This window comes from Ips typographus, linkage group LG4, assembly GCF_016097725.1.
Source record: "Ips typographus isolate SLU linkage group LG4, UJ_Ityp_2.0, whole genome shotgun sequence".
Lineage (NCBI taxonomy): Eukaryota > Metazoa > Arthropoda > Insecta > Coleoptera > Curculionidae > Ips > Ips typographus.
The window spans coordinates 2,578,938-2,591,771 of NC_138425.1; the positions used below are offsets into that span (position 1 = coordinate 2,578,938).

General features: G+C 32.6%; 1 protein-coding gene across 2 annotated transcripts; it reads left to right on the forward strand.

Moving 5' to 3' along the window:
* Positions 1 to 69: 69 nt before the first annotated feature.
* On the forward strand, positions 70 to 5,409 carry LOC145727505 (uncharacterized). Of its 2 annotated transcripts, XM_081977097.1 has the most exons (5): positions 70 to 688; positions 1,754 to 2,074; positions 2,306 to 2,482; positions 3,100 to 3,511; positions 4,712 to 5,409. In XM_081977097.1, exons 1-5 carry the CDS (start codon positions 148 to 150, stop codon positions 5,205 to 5,207), a joined length of 1,947 nt encoding a protein of 648 aa, XP_081833223.1. In that variant the 5' UTR covers positions 70 to 147; the 3' UTR covers positions 5,208 to 5,409. The 2 variants fall into 2 exon arrangements, with proteins under 2 accessions (XP_081833223.1, XP_081833224.1); XM_081977098.1 differs by lacking the exon at positions 2,306 to 2,482.
* Positions 5,410 to 12,834: the final 7,425 nt, after the last annotated feature.

Below are 12,834 nucleotides of genomic sequence, written 5' to 3' on the forward strand. Positions count from 1 at the left end.
TCTCATTTCTGACATTTGACATTTGGAATGTCAATGGGACATAACATAACATAACCAAAATTTCAAATTGTATGTGTATTTTTTGTATTTTTTGTTCCGCAGTATACTTAAAAATAATGTTAAATTAGTTCTTAGCATTTACAGAAAATGTCACACTACTTTCCACTATCTTTAGAAGATAAAAGCAAAGATGATAACTACACTAAAAGAATATATGCAAATTTTAAAAAATGGAAAAAGCAACTAATGAACAGTGTTAGCCCCATTTCAAGTTCGGACCAGAACAACCCACTAAAGCTAGCTGATGTTTTGTCTGTTGCTTATTTAAACCTCAAACATCATATGAAAAACCCACCTAGTGAGCAGTTGAACATAAAAGGTGTTTTGAAGGTGATATGTGAAATAATTCCAATGGAATATTTTGGTAATACAAAAAATAGGAAGCTGTTTTTGTGGGTGGTTAAAAGAATTCTGACCCAAACAAAGGGTGAGTGCATCCACTTGTATGCTTTGAAGAAAGGGTATAATTTGGATGATATTCCATGGTTTAATAAAAATGGAGACAGATCATGGCAGCTTTTTTTTGCTAATATTGTGGTTTTACGGACTATAGTAAAATGTTACATAAGACACTGCTTCAAAGTCATGAAGCGATTTAAGGATAGAGGAATTATGTTTGCTCACAGAGGTCAGTAAGTATTAAATATTTTGTCAATGATTTTATCAATATTTTCAGACTATTTATATACTATTGTTGCTATTAATTATTGGGAATTACTGCAGGGGTGACAGTACCATTTTGGGTGTTTCAGGTGAAAAATGGTTGTAGGACAGTAGGTTTAAATTGGTGAGTGGAAAAACTGTATAACTCTAAAATAATCTTCTTAATGCTTAACCAATTTTTGTACAGATTTCATAAATTCTTATTCAAATTCTGATACATAACATTATTCTTTATAACCCCTCTGTACACTTTTCCCACAAAACATATTATTTTAACAGTTTTCACAAAAGTATGAATTTGGTGTTATACTGTTTTTCCACTCACTGATTTGTTTCTATTCCAGTGATTAGAGACCTTTACAGAGTGTTTTAAAAAGGTTAGAAAACAGGACATGGATTCTATAAGTGAAATGGTGCATTTTTGCCATTCTAAAAATATTGAAGAAAGTATCAGTATTAGGAAATTCAGTCTAAAGTTGATCTTTTTACAATTTTAGGTGATAAATAAGATACATACTTTTGCCTTGTTTTATTTCATTTCTACAGTAAAATCCAAGGTAAAACCACAGCTCAAACCTCAGTTTTGCTTATAGAGCAACATTCCATATTTTAGCACACAAATGTACACACCCCATATTTTTTGTAATTTTGAATTCTGCTACAGATTTCATAAATTCGTAATTATATTCTGATACATGGGTAATATCATTATCTTTTATAACTATTCAGTACTTCTATTTATGGTAACATGTACATTTTTCCCACAGAAACAATGTAAACTTTACTTGAGAGTTGGAGATTAACGCAGATATAGAATAGATTAGAATGTATTAGGCCAACTTAGTTTTAGTTATTACATTTTTTTAGTCTACCTACTTGAATGTTTTACTCATCTTTTACAAAAAATAGTCAATTTTACAGTCTTCTGGTCACCTCTCCAATGAGGTGGCTTAATTTGAGTGTTCTTAGTGTTAGCCTTAATATTTGTGCTAAAAATGTAACAACATCTGCAGGGTAAAAAATGTTTTAGGAAAAAGCAGTAGGTTTATGGACAAAACCATAGCTGATTTTCTTAGAAATGGACTGTTGACTGAAGTGAAGGAAAAACATTGTCCAGGCCAAGCAGTACCAAATTCTGTGGGAAAATTAATGCTCATTCCAAAAAAACATATAACTGATTTGGCATGCCGCCCTTTGGTTATTAATACAAACAAACGATTAAAATATGAAATAGGTCCTATAAAGAAAAAACTGAAAAAGTTAGGTGCCTCATATGATTTAAATGGTACTAAAAGTCTTTATCAGAAATGGATTGATTTTTTGAATGGAAATGAAGATCGAAAGATTTATGGTAAGTTTCAGTTAAACAATTTAATGATTTCAATAGTGTACCTATATTTATAAATTCACCTATATTTGCCATGCATTTAACACAAATGCATTATTCAATATTGCCAGCAAACCCTAGTGCGGCCTGTAAGGCTCAATAGATTTAAAATACTGATGCAAAATTTGTTTGAAATGCTTGGCTATAGCGGACAACGTACGTATCTGCCACACAATAGAAACATTTTATTTGCAGCAATAAAACTAGATTTAGTGGATGCGTTTGGAGTTGTGGATATAAAGCAGCTGATATCAGTTTTTGAAAACGATAAATCGGTTTTAACGCCAAATGAGAAGAAGTTCCTAATAAATAGAATTTCAAACGCTTTTGTCAACATTAAAGAAAAAAATAAAGTCTACCAGTGGAATCATGGTGAGTAGGTACTTCTTTCTGCTTTGCTTAGATTTTTTTAATTACTCGCAAACCATTTTTTCCTGTTAATATCCTTTATTTCCGTCCGGTAACTGATTCATTACGTTATTAGTATACTAGCCCGGCAAAATGTTTTTTCCAGACTAGTCGGGCAAAGTAATATAATTTTGTTCAAAAAAAAATCAACTTTTAACACGCTACTGAACTATTAAAAATAGCGTTTTAAGGAACTAGTGCTTTAAAATGCTTTTTAAAAAGCACTACTGTTAAAAGTAATCAATGCTATTTCGTACTATTGTCCGGACTCTTTGGTAGTAGGTCTAACGTAGCCTTTGTAGTCTCATCAATTTGTTCCAAGACACTTTCTTCATTCATATACCTATATACAGTGTGTCCCGCTTTTTATGAGTACACCTTGATATCTCAGTTAATAATAATGCGTTAATAATATATTTTTTTAAATTATGGTGGTGATTGTATGTCAGAAAAATGAAGTATTTTGCATAGTAAGAGGAATATATAAAATGTGGTTAAAATTCTATTATAAAAAAGGAAACTATCCTGTATTCCAGGTAATACTAATGAAACTTATGTTAGAATGTTCTATATTTTTTTAGGTCTGCTGCAAGGTGCCAGTCTCTCTCCGACCCTTTGCGATTTATACTTAAGTTACCTAACACACAATCGGCTCAAACCCTTGGTGACTGAAAATACGTTGTTTCACAGAACAGTAGACGACATTTTATTTGTAACCAGTAATAAATTTCAAATAGACGAGTTTGAATTAAAATTCTATCCAATTGATGGAATAATTGTAAACGAGGATAAAACGAAGAAGTACGTTTATCGAGGAGTTGATAATCCATACTTTTCATTTTGTGGAAAACTATTTAACATGGAAAGTAAAGAGACTTCTACCGCTTACAATTTCAAGAAAGGTTCGGATCTGAGATGCAAATTCAAATTTTGGAATACGCGGAAACAATTCAGCGATCGAGATTATGAAAAGTTTTTTCAACATTGCATGAAGTAAGTATCATTATCGTTGATAATATTTGCTACAAAATAGTTTCACTTTCGTGAAATATCAGCAAGACAGTGCATCTTTCTATATTTTCCACCAGGATGACAACTGTAGAAATAATTACAAATAAAAGCGGCAATGGGCCTATCCCACATATCATAAATTTTTGTTTTAATGACTGGAATCGAAAGAATAGGATCAAAAAACTAATTTTTCATATTCTTGAAGAAAAAATTATGGTCGTAAATGTTCCTACATTAGTTTCAATTTTCCATTAAATTTAAAACATCTGTTTTGGCGCGCATGTGACGTACGTAGTTCTGGGCGATTTTATTGGCTGTTGCACGTCATCTGTTTCACTTCTTGTCGCTGATTGGTTGATAGTGTAGTACGTCACCGGCGGCGGGCGTTTTAAACATGAGATTAATGTAGTTTTTATCATCATTTTTTTTCTATTTAGACTTAATATTTTTGAAAACAAAAAAATACGGGTATAATATTTTTAATCCGTCTTTGTAGTTATGAAATAAAAAAAAATTGTGGGACAGGCCCATTACGACTAGCAACTTTGATTTTGAAACCTATTTTCTCCATTTCTTAAATTGTGGTGAAAGTATGTCAAAAGTTGATTGCAAGCAACTGCAAAATGTCTGTGTTTATTGAATTTTGGGCTAGTAAGAAGAGCAGTTTTTGCATACAATAGTATATTACATACTCAGGTGGAAAGTGAAAGTGAAATTAAACTTTCTGTCGCGGTTTGTATACTATTTTATTTTCAAGCATTTATCAAAATCTCATCGAACTTTTAATAAATCATTCAGTTGAAATATTGATTGCTAATAGTCTCTCTCTTCTTTTTCCTCATAACCTGAAGGTTGTCATTTTGTCTGTGGATGATGGTTGAAATCAGTTTGAGGTGGTGTGATCTGTCTGAGTTGCTTTCCAAAACATTGAATAACGTTTTTTGACATTTTGTGTTCAATAACTTTGATTAATTATTTAATAGATATTTATGTATTAAGCGCGCAAAATATGAGTTTTATGTGCTGCGAATAAGGTTATTTCTAATATGTTAAAAAAACTTTGCACTAGTGCAACAAAGAAGAACTTTTTGCACTAAAAATCATTGATCAGATTTTATAAAAAAACTCTTAATGCAACATTCTTCACAATTTTTGATTACTAATGCAATTTGTGTTTGGCAGGTTTTCATCCGTAAACTACTATTTTTCAAAATTTGAGCTGAACACAATCGGGAACAGAACAGCCACAGTATTACGTAATATTTACGATGGAATGTGTTATGTAGCCATTAAGTTTTTCTACCTGGTGGATAGTTTATCCTATTTATTTTCTAACGAAACGGATCTCACTGAGAAGTTGCTTAAAGGCATTTCTTTTATCTTGAAAACTCATCTTCGACCGATAATGAACATCATTAAGAAATGTCGTGGCAAATTTTGCGAAGATATTTTCACTTTCAGGTTACTGAAATTTATTTCACTGAAAGCTTTTATTGCTGTTTTGCGAAAAGCCTCTCCTCGATATAAAAAAGTTGTTTCTAGTTTAACAAACATGACAAAAGTGATGAAATTTCCAGGGCTTAATCACCATTTAAATTCAAAATATTTTTCCAAGTTGCCGAATCACTTCTTAAATGTATCGTATCGAAGGCGAATGAATATAAATCAGTTTAACTGATTTGCTTCATAATGTTTTTACGTTTACTATAATTTAGAAAATGTAATGACTGTTAATGTTAATTTTGTTTTTGTTGTGCTAGTTTTAAAGGTTTATTTTTGTATTTAGGTTTAGCAATGTTTTGTTAAGATTAGCTTTTTTCAGATACTTTTATACATGTTTTTTTTTGGTTAAATTAAAGCTTATTGATATGAAAAATTAACAGAGTTAGTTTATTATTAATGTTATTACTATCTCCTTAATTATCGAAACGGTTTGCATGAACCTATCTTAATTTTCTGAGATCAATGTTAGAAATGCATTTTCAAAATTTTGAAAATATGTACCAAACAATTAAAAAAAAAATTGAAAACTTTGAGTAAAAAAAGTCTCATCAAAAATTAAAAAGTAGTTTCTCTCTCTTTCTGATGACATAAATATAATCTTTTGTTTTGCTTTTAACCTCTTTGTTTATTAGAAATTTGTGTTCAGTTGCAGTAATATTTTAACGCAAACCTAAATATGGATTTAAATCAGGAAGCTCGCCGTGAAAGTAAGATCATAAATTACGGAGAAACAACGGAGTTTCCGGCGTATACATCACAAAATCCAATCTAAACTTCACGGATGACAAAGTGGCGACCTTATAAATATGCGGCCATATCTTGGCGGGATTATGCCGCCATATTTTACCTAAAGCGGGCTAAAATGGCTCCGTTCTTGAATTCATGTTGTCCTTTGTATGCAAAAGCCACCGCCACTACTAGAATAGTGCACCATGTGCTTTCCGCTTTACCATTCTGAGTGATTAACTTTTTTTACTATGAACAATTATTATTATAGCATTGCTCGAGTATAATGTGTATCATTCACATATTAGACTTTATTAAGTACTCGCTCCTTGAAAAACATACTATTATCTAATTAAAACATATTTGACTCACCCTGTACATACAATATACTATTTTCAGAAGCTGTAAAATAAGAGGGCCTAAATCATAAAGCTATAAAGTTATTGAATTTATGTTCGCATAAAATATCACCACTTAAACTGGAAGGAAGGAATCAAAAAAATATGAATCAGTTACGAGGAAATTTGTATTTTTTGTTGCGTTCAATTATTGAGCAGCTTTTAGTGTATGAACAGGGTGTACTCGTAAAACCACTATTATTTTTTGACTACTTAACTGGAAATACGAAATTTTAAACAAACGTTAATCAAAACCACAGGAATAATGTAATTTGTTTTTGAAAATATGCACACGAATTGTACATATATTACCTTTCCAAATTAACGCAAAAAGAACAAAAAACGTGGTACGCCACTGTCTAATTCAAACGTCCGTCCTTTTAAAGTTATTGAAAAGACCGATCGCGTATCCCATGGTAGTAAAACGGGAGGATGTACGGCCCCGCGGGACAGGAGACACGCCGCGTTTAAGTTTTATGTCCACCCGACGCGAATATTCAATCATACAAGCCGATGTCGTATTTGACTCCATAAAACTACTTTAAGCAGCTTATGGGACATTTTCCACCCGAAATGTACGGTCGTATAACGTCTGTATGTGGAATTATTTTCATTCTGATCATCCAATAAAGATATACCGAAATTCAAATACAATTGGGATGACGTCACAGATTGCGCCATCTAGATACGCGTCACTGTCAATCTAGATACTAATAAAAAAACATTATTTGCGTCCAAATCAAGTTATGATATGTGGTAAAATTTTTACTCACTCGTCATATTGAGGCCGTCTTAGGAAAATGTTAATACCAATATTATAATGTTTATAACCACACGCCATTTTTATTATTTCTATGCCTTGAAAAAATATCTCGTCTATTTATCTGCATATCTGCTTTAATTTAATAAATTTATACTTTTAAATAATAAGTCCATCTTTTAAATTAATGGATTTTCTATTCGTGCCCATATTCAATCTTGTCAACCTTTACCGATGAAAAATCGCCTAGTCGCAGGTTTTTTAAAGAAACTGACAAGAAAAAATGTTCGGCAATGTTTCAGAATCTTTATATTGCGTTTGGTCTCGACTGGGACTTATGTTTCTGTCGTACCGATTCGCATTATAAACACCCCAGTTTCTGTATTATTTAAATACGCTTTTTTCATGTATGTTCTCGTATCAATACTAACTAAAGAGATAATCTTTGTCCAGTAATAACAAGCTATAATAGCAGAATTAAAAGTACACATTATAATAATAATAATATATATTATAATTCAAATTCGACCCTCACGAAACCATAACAGATACGATAAAGTTTAAATTGGGGCAAAGTTGCGCAATTTAAAGCTCAACCAAATACCGTTTTAAACATTTAGATTTTTCTAGTGCTTCCGAAGATATCCAAAAAAAAAATTAAAATTTGATTATTTTTTGTTTTTATTTATTCCTAACCTTATTTGAAGAGATATTCCAAAACTAAAAGCATCTTTTCATTCCACTTTTCCCCAGCTATTCGATTTTTTTCTTATCGGCGCCATATTGGATTTTTAGCCCACCAAGTAGTACGTTTTATTCTGACCTTAGTGATAGTATAATAACTTATGATTTGCTTCATAAATGACAAAATACATAATTCAATAAAAACGAATTTTACCTAAGTTGGCTTTGAGTTAATGTTAATTGGAAAAAAAATTAAACAAATTGGTTCCGAAAAAAAAAATCGGAATCATTATTTAGTCATAGAAAAAAGTATCGGATATAATAACTGAACGATTAGTACTACACCGAAGAATACCTAAGCACCGCCCTTGGGTGGTGTTATATCCCATTTGGTTTCAATCCAATTTAAAATATTGTTTAATACGATGACGCTCCAAATTTAATCAGGACATCGAATGCGATCATATGTGATGGAGCTGTCATGGAGCAAGAAAGATAGCACCGAAGGGACCGCGATGAGTCTCCCAAATTGAATCGATATACATTTACGAGCTTTAATGACAATTTTTAATCATTTATGAAAATATCCTAAAAACTCAACCTACTAGTACACTTGTTTACCACTGAGTTTCCGCTGCATTTTTGTAGGTTAAACGAACGGATAGTTAAACGGGAAATAATTACAAAGTTGGGTAAATATATTTTATTACGTCGGAATGTCTATCTGCAGGTCAGATAAGGCATGCTATATGCCCGATAATTAGGTGATATATCGGTGGTCGTGACAGAGGAGAGGCCTGGCCTAACCCTTCAGATCTCCCAAAGGTGTCATCCTGTTGACATGAAATATTGCTGTATAATTTGTCTCCTGCCTGTTAGATTTGTTAATTACTACGTGTTTGGTTAATGATAGGAAACTCTAGTTTCCGATTTGCGTTTGATTTTTTCCGATTTTATGCAAAATATGTTGTTTTGGTCAAAACGGTTCCTAATATTGTTATTATGCAATGCTGTACTAAGCACTGCTATCCCTCTCTCCCTATCGGTTCAATAGTTATCGGTTCCATATATTTATTCTTCACTTTCTTAGACTTTCCACCAAGAGTTTTTTCTTCTTCTCGGACTTTTTCTACAGTCCACCTTGTCCTGAAGGATAAGCTGCTGAAGGCGATATTTGACGTGTCATCAGATGGCCAAAGTATTCCAGTTTCAAACATCACCTTCCCTTCTCCAAAAGAAGGTTTATGGAAGAAGATCACCAGGAAGGAAAATATCATGGCTTAATAACTTAAGAACATAGTTCTCAAAAACGACTACCAAACTATTTAAAGCAGCCGTAAACAAATTCATCATATCCAGGATGGTCGCCAATATTTGAAACAAATTCCACTTGAAGAAGAAAAAAAAAACAAATTTGGATTTAGGTTTTTTTAAGTGAAATATTGTATTTGACAAACGATAGTTTCAACATCACGTCCCAACTCAATTATTAAAGCATCTCTGTATAGAAATTCAAACTTTTTAACTTCTCCTATGAGGCTTTCATCGTTTATTATGAACGAGAGATAAGACAGTATGATTACTAATTTACTATGGTACATATTTGGATTATTAGGAACACTCGCAACCAATTTGAACAATAGCCATTTTTGCAAATTTAACAATAATCTTTCCTGTTTGTTTCATTTTAGTAAAAATAGTTAAAGTGACTTTTATAAACGTTTTTGAGATCTTTTATAGTGGTTAGTTGATAAATCTTGCTTGTTATATTTTAATGTTTTTAAATGACTCTCTATAATCCCACTGTAAAGATAAGCCATATAATTACTTCTGTTTTCGCTTGATGACTTTTGTTCAAACAGCCCTTTCATCCCAAAAAGGTGATTATTAAGGTCGAGTGCTCTTGGCGACTTTACGTACGTCGCGTTGTCAAAATAAAACCTAAACTAACACGTTTCTCGGGGGTTGAAAGTAGTAGCAGTTTTAAGGGTTGATTATAAAGTATACTGGTGTAGCTTGAGCAACATTTTAGGACCAAACCAGGCGAAAACTTAATCACCTACGACCTTTTGTACGGTGGTGTGGTTATTGTGCAAATACGACTTGGACAGGACTAGAAGGTGATTTTTCAGTCGGTTATAATAAAACAATAAGCGGACCTCTTTAGAAGAGACAATTACTTAAATTAATAAAGACAAAAGATGAAAAGTATTTGTTATTCCCAACAGGTTTCAGGTAAAATTCTAAAACTTTTTCTAAAAACTTGTCATTCACATTTTGACAAAATAAAATGCGCGCCACCTCAACCATGTTTTTTTGGTTATTTTCAAAATCTCACTATTTTGAAACAAAACAACGGATTTTGACTGCCGGGAAATACTTTGTCTTACAACACTTGCAGTATAACTGTACTAAACAGGGTAGGCAAAAAAGCGCATGGAAAAAGTTAGCCAACATTTTTTGAGATATTTTAAAACACAAAAAAAACACTAACAAAAAAATTAAAGAGATTTTCCAAGAAAACCAGTTTCTGATATTTTATTTTCTATTGTGACAGTAAAATGTATCTAAATTGAACAACAATTAATTATTGATATTAAAATTAATGTTAAAATTAAAGGAGAAAAATGTATCACTTTGTAGAACTAAATCGGCGTACATTTTATTTTATTGTTTCAGTTTCAAAGCCGTGGTGTCACCTGTCATAATTTTTGCGATTAATACAAAAATAGCAATTTTTGCACAGTTTTGCGTGCACAAAATACGTGGTACCTACTTTGCTAGTTTTATTGTTAGTTTTTCCATAAACCCACCATCAGGTGTTGCATCAGACCACAACAACCGGAAATATCATCAATCACTCAACGCTCGTTCAGAAAATCAACAGGAAAGACTAGCGGCTAATAAAATTTCATTATTGGATTGATCAATTTATTACAACAGGAAGGGCGTCAGGTGTATTAAAAAGTATTCGTTTAACGAATCAAGCTAATAGCGACGATTATCGCTGTGTTACCAGAGCCACTGATATTTCCCGATGTATACAATGCTTTCCAAGTTCATCAAAAGTCCACAGGGTTAAAGTGGCAACCATGCTAACCTGTACCTCACTCTAAGTGACCTCGATTGGTGTCGAGTTACGATTGTTTTTGCTCATTACCTGATTACTTTCGCCATTTTTGCCGCCCCTAGATCCAATGGAGATTTTAATTTTCTAATGCCTGGCAAATAAACGCTCCAATAAGTCTGCTCGTTGTTTGTTCATTAAGGTGATTGGATTTCCAAAGATTGATGTTTAGATTTCATTTTTTAAACGGAGATCTAATATTTCTTTTTTCAGTTTTACTGCAAAAAAAACGTATACTGTCATATGTCATGCAATGTCATGCAATAGTATATTAAGTATCTGGTTAGATTCTGGCTTAAACTAACATTTAAATTTATGTTTTTAAACTAAAATACTGCATACTACATGATGAAGGATGGATATGCAAAAAACTATTTATAGAAACGTTTTAAAAATTTTGATAGGTTATGGCACACCCAGTATTCCAAAAGTTTTCACTGCTCCACCTCTGGCCTTATTATTATTTGATAGAAACCATTTAGAAGGGCGAACGCTTAAAAAGTTAAGGATTGGCATCTCAAGATGGCACTTAAGTGAACATTCATGTTTCGAGCGGGTTTTAAATGTTATTCTTGTGGTAATTCTTTGTTTAAAGAGCTGCTTAAATTTTAATTAGATGAGGAAATGAAAATTCTCTTTGCGTGTCCATGACAAACCTTTTTATAAAAAAATCTCAAATTCCAGTTGTAAGAGAACTTTGGACAAAGCAAATTAGCATGAGAAATCGGTCTTTATTTCTTGTTAAATTAGCGGGTAATGCCAAGTGTGCACAGTGAAGAACATAGGGTGGTTCAGTAAAAAGCGTATGCTACGTGCAAATATTTATTGATCCTTTGTGAACCGGTTTCGGCCCTTTAGGCCATCATCGGCACACAAATTCGTCAGATCAATGCCGATCCACCGAAGACCACCACGTAATCAGCCACAGAACACATGTCCAGTGCTGAAGGACAGGACTCAAGACGTCCACCGACGAACCTAATGCAGTATAAACTTTAATACAGAAAACGCACGATTCTTATTGCACTTAATAAGTCGAACACGCCACAGTTTTTTAGTGCAGGCTAGTGCAACATTAGTGCATTAAGTCAAAAACGCTATTACATAATAAACCATCCATACAAATAACTGGTGTTTTTGCCAGTTGCACGCCACTGTCTGCAAATCTACTAAATGAACTCCCCTTAGCTCTATAACTAGAATGTATTTCGTAGGTGAGAAATGGAAATTCCTAAGCGTACATTCTGTGCAAATTGCAGCCCACATCGAACTGGAAGCCTATAAAACACCACGGAAGGGCAAATCGTATTGTGGTTACCGGTTACCGCCAAGTATTAATAACCGTCCATAATTCGCTTTATTCCCATTTGAGTTTTGTATATTTCATGGCATTTTGTAGTATTAAACCCATAGTTCAGTGGCGTGTTTACCTGATTTTTGTTCTACATGGCTTAAACTGTATGTACTTAAAAATGTTTGACTATTTTAGTTCATGCTGAAGAAAATAAAATGAGAAGTCAAGTGCCAAGTAGAAAATAGTTACTCGTATTTACGTACTTCTGTGAAACGAGGGTGGCGAGGTAAGTTACATAAAACAGAAGTTTCAAAATGTGTTCCTTACACATATAATTTTGGTCAATTTATATGTGGTATTAAAATGACCCATGTGAATCCCAAAATATTTCATCTTTAACCTTTTCTTCTATTTAAGTTCTATCTATCTATTTAAGATCTGTTCGCTTTTATTTGGATGTATGTACATACAGTTTGGTTTTTAAGAAACCAACTGGCTTGTTGCCGACTGTGGCAACGGATATCAAAAAATAATCAACTCAATGTAATCTGAAACGTTTTCCAGATAAGAATTTTTATCAATAAGCATCAGATCAGAACAGTTTCTTGTGTTTATTACCGACTTCTTCATTCATACATTATCTAGACTGATGAGGGCGTGGAGCGTTGTAATAAATAATAAATTAAAAGTGGATTTGTGGGTTATTCCGAAGATAAGTCAGGTAGAAAAGGATTAATTTTACATTCAATTAATTACAGTGTTATAATTTATAATTATTCATTATCTGACGACACGTGGTACTGGCTATTGGAT